The 23535-nt window shown below is 47.6% G+C and overlaps 1 protein-coding gene across 4 annotated transcripts in view; it reads right to left on the bottom strand.

Moving 5' to 3' along the window:
- Positions 1-1868: 1868 nt before the first annotated feature.
- The window catches only part of HIF1A (hypoxia inducible factor 1 subunit alpha), a 48054-nt gene continuing 26387 nt past the window's right edge, over positions 1869-23535 (bottom strand). For 2 of the 4 annotated variants that reach the window (XM_032962940.2, XM_076070468.1), the window contains exons 4-17: positions 23371-23455; positions 21290-21402; positions 19012-19217; positions 17388-17494; positions 16267-16414; positions 15658-15866; positions 15236-15471; positions 14678-14788; positions 13867-13998; positions 12867-13028; positions 6966-7234; positions 6113-6212; positions 5189-5297; positions 1869-4627 (exon numbers count right to left, since the gene is read on the bottom strand). In XM_032962940.2, the coding sequence (XP_032818831.2) occupies positions 4476-4627; positions 5189-5297; positions 6113-6212; positions 6966-7234; positions 12867-13028; positions 13867-13998; positions 14678-14788; positions 15236-15471; positions 15658-15866; positions 16267-16414; positions 17388-17494; positions 19012-19217; positions 21290-21402; positions 23371-23455 (2139 nt within the window). In that variant the 3' untranslated portion in view covers positions 1869-4475. The remainder of the gene's footprint in view (positions 4628-5188; positions 5298-6112; positions 6213-6965; positions 7235-12866; positions 13029-13866; positions 13999-14677; positions 14789-15235; positions 15472-15657; positions 15867-16266; positions 16415-17387; positions 17495-19011; positions 19218-21289; positions 21403-23370; positions 23456-23535) is intronic. The other 2 variants (XM_076070469.1, XM_076070470.1) reach the window with 2 other exon arrangements.

Below are 23535 nucleotides of genomic sequence, written 5' to 3'. Positions count from 1 at the left end.
AAAGGACGCGACCTGGGCTTGCTGTCTTCACTCCAACGCTGTCCTCTGGACAGTCCAGCACCTGATGAAGGCCACTTGTGTTGTGGCCGAAACGTCGTGATTTTTTGTTATTTTATTTTTACCTACGTGACTTTACCGAATAGAACCAAAGAGTAATTATAGAGCCCTTTGTCAATCCACCGCTGGATGAAGGCCCCCCCCCCCCTCCACGACTTGAGTCATCGTGGAGTTATTTGGCCATACTTTACCACGCCGGTCAGCACTGTAAAAGCAGGGAGCATAGACATAGTGCAATTAATTTTGGTCTGCTGCAACCACGTAGCTCCCTCCACAGCTCAAGCTATTACGTATGATGGTTGTCGATCCAAGCACTTGCCCATCTCAACCCCGCTTAGATTCCGAGATCTAGCTTGGAGTAGAAGAATCACAGACTTCCTGTCTGACAGGAAGCAGTGCGTTAAGATGGGAACACAAGTCTCCGACTCCAGGTCCATCAGCACCAGAACTCCTCAGGGCTGCGTCCTTTTCCCACTGCTCTTCTCCCTGTACACCAACAGCTGCATCTCCAATCATTTGTCCGTCAAACTTTTGAAGTTTGCGGACGACACCACCCTCATTGGGCTGATCTTTGGTGGGGATGAGTCTGACTATCGGTGGGAAGCTGACAACCTGGTGACCTGGTGTAGCCAGAACTTAAGAGCTACATTCTCTAAAGACAGTTGAGATGGTTGTGGACTTCAGGAAGAATACAGCCCCACTCACACCCATCAACGTGCGACTCCCCAGTCAAAACTGTAGAGTCCTTCCGCTTCCTGGGCACTATTCTCTCCCGGGACCTCAAGTGGGAACTGAACATCAGCTCCCTCACCAAGAGAGCTCAACAGAGGATGTACTTCCTACGGCAGCTGAAGAAATTCAACCTGCCAAAGACAATGATGGTGCACTTCTATACAGCAATCATTGAATCCATCCTCACCTCCTCCATAACCGTCTGGTACGCTGCTGCCACTGCCAAGGACAAGAGCAGACTGCAGCATATCATTCACACTGCTGAGGTGATTGCCTGCAATCTACCATCCCTCGAGGACCTGCACACCACGAGGAACATGAGGCGAGCGAGGAAGATTGTGGCCGATTCCTCCCACCCTGGACATTCTCTGTTCCAGCTACTCCCCTCCGGCAGAAGGCTGCGGTCCATCAGGACCAAAACCTCACACCACAAAAAGTTTCTTCCCATCCGCTGCTGGCCAAGGGCTTACATTGACTTTAACATTTTATCTACAAAATGACACCTTGCCATATTTACACTGTTACCCTATTTGTATTTTTATATTGTATCTTATATTCAATATTTATTCAAAATTTTACATACTTTAGTCCCTTAGTGTTAGACTTTGTACCTTTAGTATAGTAAGACTTGTATACCACTTATTTCAGATTCCTATATGTTGAATGTATGCACCTTCCTGCCAAAGTCAATTCCTTGTCTGTGCGAACTTTCATGGTGAATAAAACCCTTTCTGATTCGGATTCTGAAGAACGTATACTCACAGGACTCGAGGTTTCCTGTAACCACAGGGTTTGTTTCAAACTTTTCGTTAAGCCAGCATTCACTGACTTTACTCAGGTTTCTGTTCATTTCATTCAAAAGTCCCAAGGCCAAAGAGCCCAAACGAAATCTTAAATTACATTGTTACTTACCTCTCTGCTGTGAATAATGTCCATTTCCCAACACGTCACCGATATATATCCACATAAGTTTCCTTTTATCGGAACGACTTGGGCAATGCATGACGTTAATATTGAACCGTGTAAATTGTGCCCGCAACACTTGTGGAACGGAGAAATAAATTTCACAGAAATATGACTAAAACTATTCGTTTATTTCATTTTAAAATACAGATGACAACTAAAACGTACATGTCACAAAATTATCTTTCTTAAAGGTGATAGTGCGTGGAAGAGCTCTTGTCAAATTAAAACCAAGGAAACTTACAAGGTACAATACACGAAGTTAGGATTGTAACAGCCTGTTATTGCTCCCTAACAAGACCAAATAAACAACCCAACTAAATTTATATTGTGTGTGGCATTTACATACTAGTCACTATAACTAGCAGTCACACCCTAGTCACACCACAACACATGGCTGCTCTCAAGACAGTTCATCGAGATATAATTTTGGGAGAAAATATTCAACGAGTGAAAAGAACCCCATTGTAAATGGTGCGCGATGAAGCGAATATGAGAATGGCACCATAATTATCAAAATTGCGCAGCCTTGAAAATAAATTGCACTCAAATGAAAACAAACGCGTTTACTCCCTTTACCAATTACACTCACAGATATTGTAATCAGCTACAAATGTTTTGAAACCTTACTGCAGACACAGTACAGTATGGTTAAATTTTAAAGGTGCTTAGTATTCGTAAGGGAAAACAAATCAAACCCTACTTAACGCATGCATCGTATCGAATGCTAACATTGAGGTCAAGTGAAAAGCAGAATCCTGGATTTCCACTCGGCATCTTGCACATCGAACCTTAATTTTCATCCCAATTGGTTAACGTTAACTTAGTTGTAAAAATGTTTTGGCATATGAAAGATCCGAGCTCGGAAACGAGGCTTTACCGTTTCTCACGACTGCACTGTTTGTGAGACAGAACCGACATTCCGCTCTTTGCTTTCTGTACTGGGCAGTGGCAGATGCCGCTATTAGGGCGAGCACTGTCCCAGGTTGTGCGTGTCAGCGTTGGACAGCCCTTGACCACCCCCCTTTTCCACTGGCACATCTGAGCTGCGCCACCGCGGGGGAACCCCCTCACCCATACACACCGACCGGTTTTCCACCTGCTACTTTCCAAACCGAAGCCAGTACACAAAAAAAAACGTGATACGGTGAACTCGTAACACACCTGAATTTGGATCGAGGCCAAGGAGGGCCTCAGCGGACAGGGGGTTAATTATTTTCGTCATACGTTGCGTCTAGACGGTACACTTCAACGCTTAACCCCGACGACACGCGTGCAATTCAGTGAGTGTGACGTCGGCGGCATGGCTCCAGTTCTGCGCTAGAAAAACTTGGCGCCTCTCCCGAGCTGCTCCGGGCTGGCTCGGCACGGGTGTGGCTCGGTTGTACAGTGGAAAGAGAAGCATTAGAGAAGCAGGCAGACGTGCGGGTTTCATATTGCCGCACCCTGGAAGCCGGTTCGTGATCCTCGTGAATTCTCGATGTTTAAAAGAACCATTATTATTCGTGGAAGCAATGGGTTGCCACTATGCCACTACTAAAGCAAGCATGGAAACGTTAAAAATACCACCTTGAAGTTCACCATAATATATATTTGAGCAGAATAACAATAAACTCAACCAGGCATCTATGAAAAAATACTCAATCTAAATAAAAGCATTACTTCTGCGTATTATTTTGTAAAAATGTTTCCATTTGCGTATTGATCCAAATGGTGATAATTAAAATGACAGCACATACACTCAACCTACCCTGGTGTGTTTAAAAAAGAATGTTTTTCTCTCCCCCATTTATCTATTAAATTGTTATTGTTTTTATATAAGTTAACCATTATATTTTCTGGAGAAAAAAATAAGCCGGTATTCATGAGCCCCTCTGGACTTGTCGGCACACCCGATCCATTCATGTCCTAAGAGGACGTCTGTTACCACAAGACAAAGCCGTGCAAGACAGTACACGGACGCAACACAAAATAAAAAAAAAACTCGGCCAGATAATCTGGTCTGCTTGGTTTTGAGTCACAGGCTCGTCCTCTGTCAATTGCCATACAAGCTCTTTGAAACGATACAACAAAAACGTGGAAATAATACAGGAAAATACAATTCATAGCTGCACAAACAAGGGGAAATGTAGAGATTCCAACATTTACATTTGCAGCATTGCTGCCTCTGTCGGTTTGTACAAGCCTGGCTGTCAAATCCCTGACCAAGTTCTGACACCCATCACAATTGTGGCAAAGGGACAAAAGGAACGGATTGTAGGGGGTTGTACGTATGTGTGTCCATGTCCGGGTGAGTAACATGCTCACATGTTTGTGCAAAGAGACAAATTGCTCGATGGACCCATCTCTGAAAGTTTACATAAGGCATTGTACTGGAGGGATCGTCGGTTGAAATGTTGAACTGTGATGTTTTTACTTTCATTTTTTTTTATCTCCGTCTCTCTAGTCTTGACGGCGGAAAGTGACTGTTGCCAACTTGTTCCGCCTGTGTCACACAGGGGGGGGGGGGAAATCACACACCAACACCCATGGCGGGAATCACCGCCAATGTTTTTATGAGTGACCCAAGCGACTGACAAAAACACAGAGAGGGGGCAAGGCGAGAGACACTTAAGTGGACATTGGTGGGGGGTCAAAAGGAAAGGTTTGGATGGGGAGGTATATTGGGCTGGTGGTGGGGGGTAGCAGAGACGTTATGGGGGTAGAGGAGGTGAAAGGTCTGCTCAGGACAGCTGGTCGAGGGCCTTGAGCAGCTCCTCACCCTGCAGGAGCGTGCGGCTGTCCTGCACCGGAGCGTTCACCTCGCAGTCGTAGCTGTTGAGCATCGGCAGCGTGATGTCCTCCAGAGTCGGGCCCAGCAGCCGGCTGACGAGGTCTGTGGATTGAACCACGGCGTAGGGAGAAACTTCAAAACGCACGCACGCATAATATGCACAGCCTCCATGCAGCTACGGATACATTTTCAATGCTTGGTCAAATTTGCTGCTTTTTATACATTTGGTCTCTATCCTTAATATTGCCCCAATTGTGCTCTGAGTGATGTCGCGAGGCCAATAATCAATTCGTAACGGCCCAATGAAGCAGATATAACAACCCCCCGTGTAAATAAATTAAACTCTGCTGCAGGGTGGGGGACAAAGTGCTGCCCCTCTCACGTGTAGATCAAAAGTAGCTCTGTGGTACCAGCTTTCACGGGCCGTGAAAACTGTAATGCAGCACAAGAGTTAATAATTAATAATTGGTTCTTCGACTATTTTTTTATTTGTTGTCCTTCCCCCCCCCCCACACCTCCGATTGATTAGCGCGGTTGGCTACGCACGTTGCAAAAAAAGTTCAACATACATACACACATACGTGACGCCAATTAACAGCACAATTCTACCTACACAATTTGGGGGAATTTTTTCTTTAATATAAGATTACATTAACGGCTTACCTGACGTTAGCGCCTCCGCTTCCACGTCTTGCGATGCCTTGCTCCGTTTCGACGGCAATTCCGCTAGGAATTGCGTCTTGTTGGCACCTTCCTGTTTGTTAATGACGACCTGGGGGCATCCGCAGAGGACAAGGAGATCGATAAGAGTGGCGGCAAGCGTTCATCTTCATCCGACGTGCGGTTAAAAGGTGCCGACCTCCTCAAGCGATGGTGCAATTAAGCTGAGGGGGTGCAATGTGGCTACGTCCTTCAAGATGCGAGCCTGTGAATGTGTTTGATAAAATGCGTTTGTAACATTGAATTAAACAGTACGTTCTTGCTCAGAATTTAATGTTTTGGTGTGGCTTTAATTAGCCAGAGATTATGAAACGATCATCGATTCTTCCACTCCTGATACATACATTGCATTATGCCTGTAAAGACATTTATTTCTATTCGTATACATATGAAATATATTGCATATAGTTGGTTCCTGAAAATCTACATTCACAACAAGGATAATTATAACTCTAATCTGGAGAGTAAATTGTGAATATTCAGACTCTTGGGAAGAGGTGATAGCAGGGGGGGGGGGGTCACAAATCGTTTCAGGACTTGATTCTTTTGTCTCATCTGTACCAGAGATTTTTTCCTGTTTCTAAATTTTAGTTTTCTACTAATGTCTGTTGAACTTATTTTCGCACCGTACGTAGCCGGACGTGTTAATCGGAGGTGCGTTTTTTCTTGCTTCATTGAGTTTAAATTTAAAACAAGCACATCATCGTCATATAACTTCTACAAAACCGTTAACGATCCTCACGCACGACAATTTAAGAAGCGTCAATCACGAGCGGAAGAATGCGTTTCAATCAATCGCATCCACATTTGTAGGTGCGGGTGCCGCGCAAGTGTAGCGGGTGGTGCATTGTGGGCAAGTGCCGCCACCTGCTGGAGGAGGGGCCCCGTGGTGCCCGTCTGCCACTTGCGCTTGACGGCGCTCGCAATCGTCGTCAGCGACGCCTTCGCGAGACTCGCGTCGCTGCCGCTGCAACATCGACAATCACCGCGTCAGCATCGTCCGTAATGTATCCACCTCCGGATGAAAGCCTCCCCGCGAAAGCCGTCGCCCATCTGTGTTGCGATCTCACGATGATGCAGCGATCCATCCGGCTTGTGTACACGAGCCGATATCATCGTTCCATCCCCACGGTGGGAGTACTATGTGGGGCATGTTCCGTTTTGGCTCGTCACTGTTGTTAGTCTTGACAGTCACAACCCAATCGCTCTCTAAGCCTGCTGAATTAGAGGTTCCACGACTCCCCCCCCCCACCCCCCCCCCCCCCCCCCCCGACTGCCTCTCTATGAAATAAATGCGTCCACTGTTTGTGTACGGCATCACAAAATGAGGTTGCGTGTAGACACCGTTTATATATATTTTACCGACATTGTTTTGACTTGCGAAGGGACCAAACAAACTCGCATAGACCAATAGATTCACAGTCTCGCACGCGAACACAGACTCGCATAGCGGCTCAAGGACTCACAGATTGACAGACCTATAGCTTCACGTAGTCTCGTTTAGGGACACACACTCACATATCAGGATCTACGACTGACTGCGTCTATAAAATAACATTCCCACGGTTTCTCTACAGAGCCGTGAGATGCAGACACATTTGGACACCCCATACATCCAAACTCTCCCGTATCTAGCAGTGGATAGAGAATAATTCCCGACGATGAAGATCACTGACCATTCCATTGAACCCCCTTTGCATAGGTGGTGGGGGTCACTCACCTGACCACGACGGTGCTGGGCAGGGAGGCGACGGTCTGCGCACGTGGCGCCTGCTGCAGCAGGACAATGGTGGTGGGCGCGCTTACGACGGCGCCGGTCGTGGTGGTGGCGGTGCTGGACCACGGGACGGCCGACACGAGTCCGCCGGGCAGCGTGGTGCCGACCGGCGTCGTACCGCTGATGAGGATGTGCACCGTGGACATGGTGAACGGCGGCGGGGCTGTCGGCGCTAACTTGCTCTGGCTGCTCGTCACGATTAAGTTCGCCTGCTGGGAGGTTGTGGGAGAGGGAAGATGAGGATGTTGTCACCAAGGTGCAAAAGACACCATCTCAGTCTTTAATGGAATTAAGGCCAGGGGTAGGGAACCTACAGCCTGATTTAAAGAGGTAGGCCACACCACGCCTACCTCTTTGAAACGGCCCGCAGACCACATTTTTTCAAATTGTTGTTGATTTTCTCTTCTTTGCTTCTTTCGGTAAAGTCACGTAGAATGAGAATAAAATAATACATTGATAAAATAACACAATAATATTCTCACGATGTTTCGGCCACAACACAAGCGGCCTTCGTCAGGTGAAGGGACGAGACTGTCTGGAGGACAGTGCTGGAGTGAAAAAAGCCACGCTCAGATCACGACCTTTAAGCTGTGTGAGAAGAAACAAAGCGCCTTGACAAAGGAATTAGCATTGAATTTAGCATTGAAATGGCTGAGTGATTAGCTTGTGACTGGTCACAGAAATGGCTATGTTAAAGTTAAAGCATACACATCCGCAAAGGTACCCCTTGACGAAGGAATTAGCATAGAATTTAGCATTGAAATAGCTAAGTTAAAGTATACACATCCGCAGAGGCACCCCTTGACAAAGGAAAGTCACGCTGGCATTGACTCTTAATACCTCTCACACCACGGTTAATGGTATGGTTTACAACATGTAGTATAACAGCGCCTCGCAGCTGTCTCTCTCCCCCTCCTCTGTTCCGACCATGGATGAACTCGTCCGTCTAAACGGGACCCGTAGCTATCCGTGTTGCTAAACTTGAGGGTAAGAATCCACCCATTTTTTCGCCATATAGCATTGTGATATATAACGACTTATTGTTGGTAGCTTAGCTGATTGAATATAGAGTTTATTGATAACATTGAGGTCATTTATATTTTAGTTTTTTATTGGTTCACTATATAGTATTCATTATATATTGTATTGTATACCCAGTTAATGTGAATAGCTCAGATGTGTAGGCCTTGACTTCAACATAGCCATTTCTGTGACCAGTCACAAGCTAATCACTCAGTTATTTCAATGCTAAATTCGCCTAGTTATTTCAATGCTAAATTCTCCTGTTTGATTTGTACTAGGTGCCTCGGTGAATGTATATGCTCCGACTTTAACATAGCTATTTCTGTGACCACTTACAAGCTAATCACTCAGCTATTTCAATGCTAAATTCTATGCTAATTCCTTTGTCAAGGGGTGCCTCTGCGGATGTGTATACTTTAACTTAGCTATTTCAATGCTAAATTCTATGCTAATTCCTTCGTCAAGGGGTACCTTTGCGGATGTGTATGCTTTAACTTTAACATAGCCATTTCTGTGACCAGTCACAAGCTAATCACTCAGCCATTTCAATGCTAAATTCAATGCTAATTCCTTTATCAAGGCGCTTTGTTTCTTCTCACACAGCTTAAAGGTCGTGATCTCAGCGTGGCTTTTTTCACTCCAGCGCTGTCCTCCAGACAGTCTCGTTCCTTCACCTGATGAAGGCCGCTTGTGTTGTGGCCGAAACGTCGTGAGAATATTATTGTGTTATTTTATTTTATCAATTTATTATTTTATTCTCATTCTACGTGACTTGACCGAAAGAACCAAAGAAGATGAATCCTTGCAGTCACGAAAGCTTTAAATCGAAATTTAACCGCCTCTACGGAGAGGGATTCCACACAACCTTAAGATCATTCAACAGACTCTGGGATAAGAAGGCTCAACTAATCGAGTCTCTCACCTTTCTGAAGAGATGCCGCGACTCTAAGGTAATACCAACCGGATTTACACTAACCTCTGCTGTTGCAACTTCTCTCAATGCAAAACGAATTCTAGCTAGAACTAGCTTCGCTCTTATCTCGAAAAAATCAGACTTACATGCACCGAATTCGATCAGTTAGACAAGACACTCTACAAATCACACTTAACATTGACAGCAACAATGTCTACATCGGATTGGGAACATGTAGACAATATGACTACCTCTTCGGCTGCCACTATGTCGACCAAATGTAGGGACAATTTGATTTCCAAATTCAATCACCTCTCCAGCAAAAAATCGGATCCACACACCGAAAAGATAGACGTCAACAAAGTTGTAATTAATCGCAGTAACAGTTCCATTTCTGATGGTCTGAAATCCGTTTTAGCTAAAGGTCTAAACTTTGCTGTCACACCGAGACACTTACCGGTTAATGATATCATTGCCCATGTCGACGTTGCACTCAAGGGCTTGAGTCACATCTCTGCAGACGTAGCAAGATCTGAAATCGCTGCAACCCTCAAAAATGCTAAGTTGCCACCCAGCAACATCAGCAAAGACGAACGTTTTGAATTATCTCAATTAAAAAGGAAAGATGATATTGTCGTCCTCTCAGCCGACAAGGGCAATGCCACTGTCATCATGGACAAAACAGAATATAACAACAAAATTCAAGAACTACTCAACGATGGCAGCTATACAAAAATAAAAAGAGATCCCACCAACAGCCTGGTTACCAAAACGAACAAAATCATCTCTGATTCAACAGCATTACTCTTTGGTTCTATTGGGTAAAGTCACGTAGGTGAAAATAAAAAAAAATATTTTAACCTACGTGACTTTACCCAATAGAACCAAAGAGTATGGATCCTAGCAGTCACGAAAGCTTTAAATCTAGAATCAACAGCATTAATTGATGAGACCAAACAGTTCTCGTTGAAACTCTCTGCTGCCAGACCACCAAGATTATATGGCCTTCCAAAGATACACAAAGAAGATACACCCCTTCATCCCATCGTCTCTATCAACTCCCCCACCTATAAACTGGCACGTTTTCTTGCTGATATACTGCGACCTTTCACTGGAAAAACCACCTCTGCGGTACTAAATTCTACTCACCTGGTATCGACAATCAAAGGCATTTCCCTGTCCCCAGACGACCTGCTTGTCAGTTTTGATGTGGTGTCCTTGTTCACCAAAGTCCCGGTACCTGACACCATCGCTATCATTGAAGACCTGGTTCATCAAGGACTGCACAGTGATGTACCCCCCCTGGTGAGACATTGCTTAACCAACACATACTTCACCTGGAATGGAACTTTCTACAAACAAACAGAGGGCACCCCAATGGGCTCCCCCCTATCTCCGGTTGTAGCCAACGTATTCATCGAAAAATTTGAAACTGACGCCATCCAGACTGCCACTCTACGCCCGACCTTATGGAAGAGGTACGTGGATGACACCTTTGTCATCTGGCCACATGGCCATCCTGCTCTAGACCAATTCCGCGACCACATCAATTCCATACACCCAGCCATCAGATTTACCATGGAGGTCGAAAAAGATGGCAAACTACCATTTTTGGATGTCTTAATTAAAAGGAGACATGATGGTTCAATGAGCCACTCTGTCTACAGGAAAGCTACCCATACAGATGCTTACTTGAAACCGGATTCCCACCACCATCCATCCCTGAAGAACTCCCTCATCAAGACTCTATACCATAGAGCCCAATGCATTTCCGACCAGGAACACATTACCAGTGAACTCAAGCACGTACACCAGGCTCTCAGGGCTAATGGTTACTCCGACTACACAATCCGCAAAGCCATCACTCCAGTCATGAAGAAGGATCCTCTTGTGGAGCCACTCAAAACCATCACCTTACCCTACATTGCAGGGGTCACTAAAAAGATCTCCAAAATCCTGAATAAACACAAAATCCAGGTCCGATTCAACACAGTACATAAAATCCGTGATCTAGTTCCATCTGTAAAAGATGCTGTTCCATACATACAGTACCCGGGCATTTACAAACTAAAGTGCCTCTGTGGTAGTAGCTACATTGGAGAAACCAAACGACATATCTCAGACCGCATCCGCGAACATAAAGCAGACTTGAAACACGGTAGAACGAACTCCTCTGCCGTGGCAGATCACTGTTATAATTCAGTGGGCTCACATGACATTGACTTCTCCAAGACGGAGGTCCTTTGCAAACCAACCGGCTACCATGAGAGATTCGTTCATGAGGCCATTCACATATATAAACACAGAGACAATTTCAACCGAGAAGATGGATTCTGGCTTAGTAACCATTGGAAAGATGTTTTAAACCATTTCCATTCTTAATTAATTGTATTTTACGATGACCTTCAGACCGCAGCTCTTTCGCTGGCATTGACTCTTAATACCTCTCACACCACGGTTAATGGTATGGTTTACAACATGGAGTATAACAGCGCCTCGCAGCTGTCTCTCTCCCCCTCCTCTGTTCCGACCATGGATGAACTCGTCCGTCTGAACGGGACCCGTAGCTATCCGTGTTGCTAAAGTTGAGGGTAAGAATCCACCCATTTTTTCGCCATATAGCATTGTGATATATAATGACTTATTGTTGGTAGCTTAGCTGATTGGAGAATATAGAGTTTATTGATAACATTGAGGTAATTTATATTTTAGTTTTTTATTGGTTCACTATATAGTATTCATTATATATTGTATTGTATACCCAGTTACTGTGAATAGCTCAGATGTGTAGGCCTTGACTTCAACATAGCCATTTCTGTGACCAGTCACAAGCTAATCACTCAGTTATTTCAATGCTAAATTCGCCTAGTTATTTCAATGCTAAATTATCCTGTTTGATTTGTACTAGGTGCCTCGGTGAATGTATATGCTGACTTTAACATAGCTATTTCTGTGACCAGTTAGAAGCTAATCACTCAGCTATTTCAATGCTAAATTCTATGCTAATTCCTTTGTCAAGGGGTGCCTCTGCAGATGTGTATACTTTAACTTAGCTATTTCAATGCTAAATTCTATGCTAATTCCTTTGTCAATGGGTGCCTTTGCAGATGTGTAAGCTTTAACTTTAACATAGCCATTTCTTTGACCAGTCACAAACTAATCACTTAGCCATTTCAATGCTAAATTATATGCTAATTCCTTTATCAAGGCGCTTTGTTTCTTCTCACACAGCTTAAAGGTCGTGATCTGAGCATGGCTTTTTTCACTCCAGCGCTGTCCTCCAGACAGTCTCGTCCCTTCACCTGATGAAGGCCGCTTGTGTTGTGGCCGAAACGTCGTGAGAATATTATTGTGTTATTTTATCAATTTATTATTTTATTCTCATTCTACGTGACTTTACCGAAAGAACCAAAGAAGATGAATCCTTGTAGTCACGAAAGCTTTAAATCGAAATTGTTGTTGATTATTTGTAATGTTGTGGAGCTGACAACAACCATTTTGCTGCACCTGCTATAACATCAGTTTAACGGTGTATGAGACCTATGAACTATGATTGATCGATTCATTCACCCATCGCTGCAAACATCTTAGCCGCACTAAATCGGGTGCCCGAAGGTGCAATCTTTTCGCACACTTGCAAAAGGTTATATTCGCACTATGCAATCATTGACAAAAAAAGTGGTCCACACGTGCGCTGACAAGCCTGTCAACTCACTCACTGCTGGACGACGGCCTTCCCACGCCCGTGCGGAAGCCCTCATCCAGCGACGGGCGAACAAAAATGGGTTCATCGCAAGCACAGCAAAAACAAATGTGAAATTCCGCAAGCGCAACTGCGCACCTGACCCCACGGAGGGTTGGCACCTCAACGCGTGCGCGCGTCACGCCGCGCCCGCATAGCCTCTCACCTCTGCCGGCATCGTGGCCGTGTGCCGGCTCGACGGGGAGGCAGGGCCTTCCGGTGCCGCTAGCGACGGCGACGGGGGCTGCGGGGCGGCGGGGGGCAATGATGTGGGGCCGCAGGCCGGGGTCGGAGCATCCACCATTGACGATGATGATGACCGCTCGCTCTGTGAATGCGTGAGGCATGGGAGGGGAGGGGGGGAGAGGAGGGATGTGGAGCTGAGTGGATTTGCTGATGACTCGTACCAGCGCTGTCAGGATCGGCCTCTGTGGAGGAGGAGGCTCGTGAAGGACGCAACTAGAGAGTTGGAGGCAGTCGCCCTCCAGCAACAGTGGAGGGCGGAGGAGTGACGCTCACAACAACAAGCGGCTAAAACGCAAGTTGGCGCAGAAGGGGGCACCACAGGTGGTGCATCGAGCAGTCATCTCAGTCAGTCAACCCATGGCACCTGGGTCTGTCCTGCGACCTCCTGCCACTTCACATGGCCTCAAAGTGCACCTAGCCTCGCCTTAAATAGAGAGAGGGGGGGCAGAGAGAGAGGTGGGTCTGCTGGAGAAGAGAAATTAGCATGTCAATGAGAGAGCTGTGTGGAAATCCACCCCGCGGCAGCAGGGGGAGAGAAAGACCCAGCATGTATGGTATTTTTTTTTTAGAGAGAGTTGTGTGGAAATCCACCGACACAGAAGCATTGGGTCTCTGTGTGTCTATGCTGTGTGTCTCTCTGTGTTGTCTCTCTGCTTGTGTGTCTGTGTGTGTCTCCGTGTCTGTGTTTTGTCTCTCTCTCAAATTTAGTTCTACCTGAAGACGACTGCTTGTGTTGCAATCGAAACGTCGTATTCTGTTATTGAATGTATTTTCTTTCTATGTGACTTTACCGAAAGAACCAAAGAGTAATTCCTGCAGTCACAAAAGCTTCAAATCACACAACACAATGCCATCCAAAAAACTAATTAGAGAGTACAAAGTTCTAACGGATGACGGACTGGCCGCCCGGCGGAGCTGACCTGGCCGGGCGAGGAGAGGGCGGACCCGTCGGGCGGCAGCGTAAGCGAGTCCTGCAGGCTCAGCGTGCACAGCTGGTAGTCGTCGCCATCCATCGGGATGTACGGTGCCAGCATCTCCAGGTCCATGTCATCCTAGTGGATGGGGTTGGAGGGGAGGGAAGAATGGAGGGAGGGTTCGAGGGAGGACAACCTTGTTTACGCAGGCCTCGTGGGGAATTGTCGCGTGTGTATCGCCACACTCGCACATAAACACACAAGACTTTTTACCCGGCTAACCCACAAGACAGAATTCAATAGAGGCAGTTCAGTTGAATGACAGTTCCTGTACTTATCGATTGCCGTTTACAGTCGCAAAGTCGCTTCCTTGTCACTCTCAATGTATGTTGAACCTCTTTTGAACCGTACGGAGCCAAACGTGCTATTTAATTGCCAGTCAGAACTAATCAAATAAATTCAAGTGATCATTTTTCCACACTAGGGGAAATGCATTTTGCCATGTGACTTGCTGTAGACATGTCCATTGCATGGCTGTCAAACCAATGTATCTTTTAATTCTCAGAGAGGAAAGATTGCCAAAATAAGTGAATAAAATCAATATAATTCCATTCACACGTGGTCATGACGAGACTGTCAACTCGCTACATTTGAGAACCAGATTTAACCACAGCTGGCCGAAACCTGGATCCGAACCCAGGTCCTGGGCGGTGCTGGTTCAGTTTCTCCGACCCTCTCGAGCCACTCAACCACCTCCCGAGCAAAAGAAGAATGTCCCCACGTGTTGCGAGGATCAGTGCGCAGGCGATTCACGTACGTGCTTGAAGCTGCCCTCCTTGATCTCCGAGTCAACGGCAAACAGCTTCTCAATCAGGTCCACCTTCAGGTCACCTCCAACGGCCGAGTAGTAATCACTGGGGCTGTTCGGCTGCACACAGAGGGAGCGGCGTTCCAGCGTTAATGTACGACGCGGTCAGCGAACAAGCGGGTAAAATATCCCAACCCCCTCAACTCACAAAATACCTGCTCGCCCACCTCAACCCCCGCACAAGGATTCATTTCTCACAGAATTAAGAAAGTCGCCGAACTGCGACTGCAACTTCACCGTGTGGGCCCCGTAACTCGGATCATGACTGGCGATCGTTGCCCAAACAACTCACGTTTTTGCAGGCGCTACAAATGGAATCCAACTGTTGACTCCAGAGGCCATCAAATGGCTTTTCCGAAACTCAACAATCCAATGTCTTGCATCACTGCCACGCCACCACACAAACGTAAGCGACCTTGGGATCGTGCTGGGGGGAGTGCCGGGGGGGGCGTGCCGGGGGGGGGCGTGCCGGGGGGGGGGCGTGCCGGGGGGGGGGGCGTGCCGTACCGCCGTGGACGGAGCTGTTGCCGGGGAGCCGGAGGGCGACGAAGGACCGGACGAATGCTGCGGCGCCGTGAGGGACGGGTCGCCCACGGGGCCGGCCTCCGTCACCGCCACCACCGCCGCAGGGAGCTCGGCGAAAGCCTTGGTCGGCGTCGCCGGGGACGGCATGGGTTCGGGCGAGGCGGCCATCATGACGTCATTGTAGAGCGGAATGTCGTCGAACGACGCCAGGCCCGTGCCTGCTCGCGTGACAAGGCGGCAACGACGACGGTGGCGTGGAGATGCGACGCGGTGGCCGATCGCGTGCGGGACGAGAGGGATCGGCAGCGATTGCGACGGAGAGAGAGGAAGCGGGCGTGTGAGAGAGCAAGCGGACAGGCGGGCTTAGGGGGAGGGGCACGAGCGAGTTAGAGAGCGCCGCCTACCAAAGTCGAGGGGCACCACGACGTCGCCGGCCGTGGGTGCCAGCTGTGCCAGCTCGTCGGGCTCGTTCTTGAGCTGCGTGTAGAGCAGCGCCATGTCTTCCTCCTCATCCGTGCCCTCGCTCGCCACTTGTCCCACCGCCGCTTTGTTGGGCTTGAAGAGACGCTCGGTCTGCTCCAGCGAGAAGATGGTGTCGTTCTCCACGATCCCGCTGTGCACGGGTGACAAGCGAGGCTTGGCATCTCGTCGAGCAATTGGGAGCCACGATGGTCGGTTGGGTCAATCGACTAAGAGATTGTAATCAACTACTTTTGTTGTTGTCAATTACTCGGGAACATTTAAAAATGGCAGGGAGTTTCAGCCTTTGTGGGCAACCGGAGCAGAGAAGAAGTGACCTCCAATTTAGTTGGTTTACCTAAGAGGGTGACGGCGGGGACAGCAGCCACACGGCCATCAGCATCCACCATCTCATGGCATGAAAGAGCATCCTCCAACATCAATGCCACGAGTACGTACGCATGTTGAACTTCTTTCGCACCGTATGTAGCCAAGCGCGCTCATTCCGAGGTCGGCCACGCAGTGCCGACTATTTTCCCTCGCATTGTCCGAACCTGAGCACGTAGTTGACGCAGACGACGCACTGCGGCTGGGAGTTGCGGGAGCTGTAGATGACGGTCGCCTGGGTCTCCACCCATGCGTAGCCCCCGCCCTTGGCCAGTATGCGGTACTGCCCCGTCACGGCCTGGCCCTTGGTAAACACTGCGTGGCATCACGGATACAAATAGATCCCCCCCCCCCCCCGTGTAGCCTTTAACAAGCTGCTGGGCAAAGCGCTGTCAGCGCACACTGTGGCAAGGCCAGTAGAGCACACAAGGGGGTGCGCGTGCGCGGTGTGGCCTGTAGCATCACGCCCGGTCGCCTTCGTCTTTCCCCCAGTGCTAAAGCTTACACGATGCACTGACGCGTACTCAACATAAGGGGGAGTCCCAGGGCCTGTTCAGATGCCACTCGCCACTCATGTTAGTCACGTGCCGGGAATCGAACTCGGGTCACCGGGTTCGTGGCGCTCATGGGCGTTGCACTGAAGTGTAACTCTTCCGGGAGGGAACTTTTGTTCGTTCGGTAAAGTCCTGATGACGGCCGCTTGTGTTGCGATCAAAAACGTCGTGATATATGTATTCTTGTTAACTTTATTTTCATTTTTATAATTTTTTCTATCTACGTGACTTTACCGAAAGAACCATAAAATATGAATTCCTGCAGTCACGAAAGTTTTAAGTCAAAAATCATTTGTTTGGCAAATGCCGCAAGAGGAATTTAATGAACAACCCCGACCCTTCGGCTTTATGTCACTCCGATGTCGTGTTGTGTGATTTACTTCTCGGAGAGCATCAAAATAAGCTCAGCTGTGCATTCAGTGCAGCACGCATGCACCATAAATATACAGCACCCAAGGCATTTTAGCATATCTCCAGCTTGTGTTAAAAACTACCCTTCTTACATTTAACACGTGGGTTTTGGAATGTTTGAAAGTTTAATGTGTTGTTATATTTATATTTAATCAGTTTGTTTAGGTTTCATTTACGTTGACTGGCATCGACACTGATTGTTTCAGCGGCTAGCCGGACTTTTCAGCTCACCAGACCAGGGACTTTCCACTTTGCTGGTTCGCGCGTCTCGCCGGGGGAGTTCTGCTCTTCATTAAAAGTAAAACTTGATGCAACAGACTCACAGTTGTGGTGGCTCTTGGTCATGTGGTCCGAGTCCAGGGCGTGGTAGTACTCGTAGACTGAACGGCCAAGCAACTCATCGGGCTGGTAGCCAATCAGCTCTGTGATCCTGTGCGGCACATTCAACCACAATTCAGGCCAATAATACAATATCGTCATCAGCATCCATCATGATCATCCTGTGGCTTGGTATGGCCTTGATCATCATCATCATAGCTTGATGTGGATTGCCAGTCTTTTATAGGCATCGGCAATATAAACATGATCATCATTATCCTGAAATGGACTGGCATTGCTTTCTTCATCAGCATGATCATCATCTTCTTTGGTTCTTTCGGTAAAGTCACGCAGAATGAGAATAAAATAATAAAATAACACAATAAAATTCTCACGACGTTTCGGCCACAATGCAAGCGGCCGTCTTCAGGTAAAAGGTACAGACCTGTCGGGACGACAGACCTGTCGGGACGACAGGTACAGACCTGTCGGGACGACAGACCTGTCGGGACGACAGACCTGTCGGGACGACAGGTACAGACCTGTCGGGACGACAGGTCTGTCGAGACGACAGGTCTGTCGTCTCGACAGGTCTGTACCTTTCTGCGTGACTTTACCGAAAGAAACAAAGAAGATGAATCCTTGCAGTCACGAAAGCTTTAAATCGAAATTTATGATCATCATCCTGATACAGACTGGTATTGCCTTCTTCGTTGTCATCATCAGCTTCATCATCATTATCCGGATCTATTAGAGAGTTCAAATCCTAGTTGGGGGTTCACTCGACCCATCATCCCTAAGGGGTCGATAAAATGATCATCACTTTGTGAAGTCAACAGTGGTTCCTCGATGGAGAGACTTGACCCCACCATGGCAATGTGGAACTTTCACCACTGAGCTCAGGGCTGTGAAGAGGAGATAAGCACCACCTCAATGCTCTTGAACGGGAAAGCACTCTTACGATATATATTTCTGGGAACTCATAGTTCCTCCAAAATACTGAAATCCTCAGAACTTGCAATGACGATGATGGTGGTGATGTAACTCCAATGTAATCTAACGAGATGTTTTATTTATTTATGTATTCATTCCGTACATAATGTGGCAAGATGGAAAACATTTCCAACAAGAATGATTATGATGAAAGACGGTCGTAACAATTATGACGACGATTGTTATGACGATAATGGCAACGATTGTGATTATGGTGATAAAGAGGACGACGATGATGAATGATGACTACAACCATGGATACAATTCTAATTACACTGGTGACGACAACAATGAAGATAATTATGGTTATGACGAGGACAACAAAACAGATGCCAGATGATGACGACAGCTGTAACAGCACTTACGACGGTGACGATGGCTGCAGCTATTCTGACATGGGACAAGAGTGATGGTAACAACGGTCATGACGACAGCAACAACCAAGGATGAAGATGACCGTGGCGACGACAGTCGGCGGGCACAGCGAGCGAGCGACGGCACCGACCGCGGTCAGCTTGACGTGGTCAAGCGCCGCGCATGCACAGATTACGTTGAACTTCTGTTGCATCGTACGTCGCCAACCGTGCTAATCCGAGGTGCTGGGCAAGAGGGCAGCCGCTACCGGTTTCCCGTTACCTCTCGTCGCAGTAGGTGAAGCGCATATCCATGCTGTGGCGGCTCAGGAAGGTCTTGCTGTCGAGCGGCACCTCTATGTTGGACGGGTGCGGGATGGGCTCGCAGGTCATGACGAGGCACACGAGCGGCGGCTCCCGGAAGCCGCCCCCGCCGGCGCTCGCCGCGCTGCCCTCGTACAGCTTCATGTGCCCGCTGCAGTGCAGCACCTGCGCCACGGCCGCAAAGACAAAGATCCCCCATATAGCCTTAGCAGACCTTTGGGACAAGTACTGTTGAGGAGCCCCTATGAAGGCCGGCAATACACACGATGGCAGTGGTGGATGGACAGCACCGCGCCCGGCCGCATTTTAATGCACCCGCAAATGGGCAGGGGTGTACATGCTTGGCATGTATGCATGCGTGTTTAAGTGGTTAGCCCACTGTGCTATGAAACCGGCGGCTCGAGTTCGATTCCCGTTTACAATCAGTATCAGTGCTGGGCCTCCCCTAGGCCAACTCAGCCTTAAATTAGTACCTGGTGCGGTGTGTCATCATCAGCACTGGGGAGACAAAGACGGCCAGGCACAGCGCTGGTTACCGACCCCGTCGTGCTGGCCTTCATAGGGTGCTTGCTAACAGCACTTTCCCCAACAGTCTGTTCAAGGCTATACAGGGGATCTTTGTCTTTGTGTGCAAGTGGTGGTATTGTTTGTCCAATAACCTGGGTTAAATTCCCAGCCATAGTTTCACATGCACACCGGGGGACGAAGAGAACCCGAACCTGAGATTGGCATCGTTTGGGTAAACTTGGTCTAAAGTTAGTCTGTTTCTGTGCTCGGAAACAAAATGTGGCTGGGAATATTTATTGGGGAAAACCTCGCGTAATGATGCTAACATATGATTTGGGGTTATGGTGTCGATCCTATCTCCTGTTTGAGTTCAGGACAAAGCCTTAACAGGCGACGGCTAAAAACACTTAAGTGTGGATTCCTGGTTATTGTGCGTGAATGTGTGCTTATATGCGAGAAACTTGGTAGACTCCTGCCGAATCTTTAACACGCGTGCGACACAAATACGCGCACCGTCGTAGTAACCGGCGACACTTGACAGCTGGGTTGACAAACAGCCGACAGACAGTTGACAAATAGCGTGCACACACACATGCCGGGCTTGCACAAATTGCATCATCACTGACCAGCAGCGATAATGTAATTCAGCTCAGGGAGACTTCTGGGTTGCTTTTTTTTTCTTTTATACGCAGGAAATGACCGTGCGTGGGAGCATATTGCGAACAGTAAAAACACTGCGCGAATTTCTACACGGCCATCACCCTTTACCGACGAATTTAGACTGCGACAGTAGTCTTATTGCAACGTTTGACACGGTATTCGTGATTTATACTTGCGTTCTTTTTTTCCCAGAATATTCTTTTGGTTTTAGTGATCTTCAGCAGCACATGACAGAAGCATATGAAACAACCACACAGCCTAGATATTGGCAAATATCTCATCCTATCACATCTAAAATCTGCCCAGTTAAGGAGTGTTTTTACAACCCATTCAATGGAACTTTGCCAACACACAGGAACGAGATGTTTCACCCCCACCTCCCCCGCCCACCCCCCTCCATTTAGCATTTCAGGCTGTGAGTGCAAGTGCTGTTAGTGAGCATCCATTGATGTCGACATCGCGCATGCGTGGGTGAGTGGTGTGGCTAGCACCAGGCTCGGCAACACTTGTCTTCCCACTGCTGACAATTACTCACCGCACCAGGTACTCATTTGAGACTTGAGTCGACCTGGGGGAGGTGCCGTACCGGCTCCGATATTCACCACCGAACGTTAGCCGTGGACGTGAATTCAACCCAGCTCGGCAGATACATTTCTCCTCGCATTAACCAAACCATGCGAACTCCGCATCTCCCAAAGCTCTTCAGCGGATATCAACACGCAGTAAACTCTGTCTTAATCGTCCATACGACATCATCACCGCACCACCCTAACCGGGTGGGTTAGTTTTACGCATTAAATACACACAGGAAGAAAAAAACCAGGCAACATCAAGAACAGCCGCCATTCGTCACCAAGTGCTGGTAACGTCATCACAGCCGTTGCGCCAGGCTCGGTGCACTTTGAGGACTTGTGAAGTGTCGATGGCTCGTTGACAGGAGGACACGGGACAGACCCAAGAGTTATGTGTTAACTGCCTGAAATGACTCGACATATGCACCGCGTGCTCCCCACTGTGCCAAATACAGACGCACCTAAATAGACACACACACGAAACAATGAAACGCCCACCTTCCACGATGCGGACTTGAGGTTGACGGTGCGCCCGCGATTCGTGAGCGTGCACTTCATCCTCATGAAGAAGTCTCGCTCAGTGCTCCCCTCCTTCGCTTTCTTTCCCGCTGCTGCCGAGCACCGCGCGCACACACACGCGCATGCACGCACACGCAAACACACGGCAGAGCCCGGCGTTACGTTTGCCGTCGCTCGATGGCTGCAGTCAAAAGTCAGTGCTGCACAGAGTTAACCAAACACAAGCATAGCTCCAAAGCACACAGCTACGTGCGTGTTTTTCTTTTCTTCGAGGTGGCTCAATGCTTCACTGCGGGAGCCACCGCTGTGTTAGAGGACTCCTTGGATATGTTCACACCAAAGCTGTGTATTTTCGAGCCAATTTTGATCACTCGGTAGTACACAAGTAGAGCCCTTTCGGTAATCCACTGCTGGATGAGGGCCTTCCCATCCCATACCGTGTCGGTTACGGGTATTATTTGACCACATGTATCTACGTTGGTCAGTGCAGGTTGGCCAAAAGCTAGGTATTGGCCCCATGGCGGGTTCAGATATCGCCGATGTTAGCCGTAGCCGGGAACCGGGTAGCCAGGTTTATGATGCGGCGCATGACCGCACTGGCACATACGAACCACCTGTGGCTTTCCACCACAGGAATTTTCACCAGAGATCAGCACAGGAAAGAGAGACGAGAGCCTCCCCCCCCGTGGTCATTGGAGGATGGGCGCCGTCTGAGTTTTAGCATCGACAGGAAACGAACCAGATGTTCCGCCCACGTGTTCGCCGAAGTGTTGACACAACACAACGTACAGAAACGTGATTTGAAGCTTTCGTGACTGCAGGAATTACTCTTTGGTTCTTTCGGTAAAGTCACGCAGAAAGAAAATAAATTAAATAATAGAATACGACGTTTCGATTGCAACACAAGCAGTCGTCATCAGGTTGAACTAAATTTGAGAGAGAGACAAAACACAGACATGGAGACACACAAGCTAATTTCTCTGCTCCAGCAGCTGCCCCAGCAGACCCACCTCTCTCTCTCTATTTAAGGCCTCGACACAGAGGCATTGGGTCTCTGTGTGTCTATGTTGTGTGTCTATGCGTTGTCTCTCTCTGCTTGTGTGTCTCCGTGTCTGTGTTTTGTCTCTCTCTCAAATTTAGTTCTACCTGATGACGGTTGCTTGTGTTGCAATCGAAACGTCGTATTATATTATTTAATTTATTTTCTTTCTATGTGACTTTACCGAAAGAACCAAACAGTACAGAAACGTATTTGATCACATTCCATTACGATGCTTAGAATTGAATTGTTACGAGGGCATTGTAAATGAGATGTGCGTGCAACTCGTCTGCAAATTATTCTCAGCTGCGCTTCACGAATGTGGCTACGTAATTAAATTTGTGTTTAAAGTTCATTCTTTACCTTTACAGTCTCAGTAAACACAGTTTGATAAGCTATTTTTTTACTTAATGTATTTAATATAACACGACCTTCTAGAACTTTCCACAGCATGCATGTAATTACTACGTGACCTTATGGAATGTCCGGTTAATTGAAGCCGTTCATCGATTCCATGGGGTATTGTGCAATTAATTTAATGAGGGAGTAATTTTGCCAGAACGTTCCATATCACGTTATTCATTATTTTTTTTGCATCTGCAAAAGAAGTGTGCAGCACGCATTTCATTCAATATCACACTAAATGCATATTATCAAGTGAAAGTATACAAATAAATATTCGGCTCACATCTCTGTAACAGTTTAACATAATATTTTACTTGAACCGTTTTTGTACAGTTTAGTTTCTGCCGTCAGACTACATTGTGACCCTAATTTACCATGAATTTCATTTCCATAACGGACGGATAGCTTGTCGTGATGGCACAATTCAATACATTTATAACGAGCGTTAAAACTCTATAATTGACAAATCGCTGCGCTGTTGCATGCCGAATACACGCGAGGACCCGCTGCGGGCTTCAGGCATGTTCTAAAAGCAAGGTTGGGGGTTTTCGTGTTGCCTCATAGGGGATGCCACATCCCTGGCAGACTTCCGAGGGAGGGGCTTTTACCGACGCACCTTGTCTGTATACGAGCATCTCCCGCACCTCCTCTTGGTCACATGGGTGAACAAAGTCGAATATGCTGTGACCCATGAGGTCCACCTACAAGGTGAGAGAACAAATCACAACCAGTGTCATGAGTGATGTCTTTAATCGTCCCCGCGTGGCCATTCGCTCGTGAG

This window comes from Petromyzon marinus, chromosome 29 (genome assembly GCF_048934315.1).
Source record: "Petromyzon marinus isolate PM22_M1 ecotype Great Lakes invasive population chromosome 29, UKy_Petmar_22M1.pri1.0, whole genome shotgun sequence".
Taxonomy (NCBI): domain Eukaryota; kingdom Metazoa; phylum Chordata; class Hyperoartia; order Petromyzontiformes; family Petromyzontidae; genus Petromyzon; species Petromyzon marinus.
The sequence above is the reverse complement of the archived record's forward strand: the minus strand, read 5'-3'. Positions and strand labels throughout refer to the sequence as shown.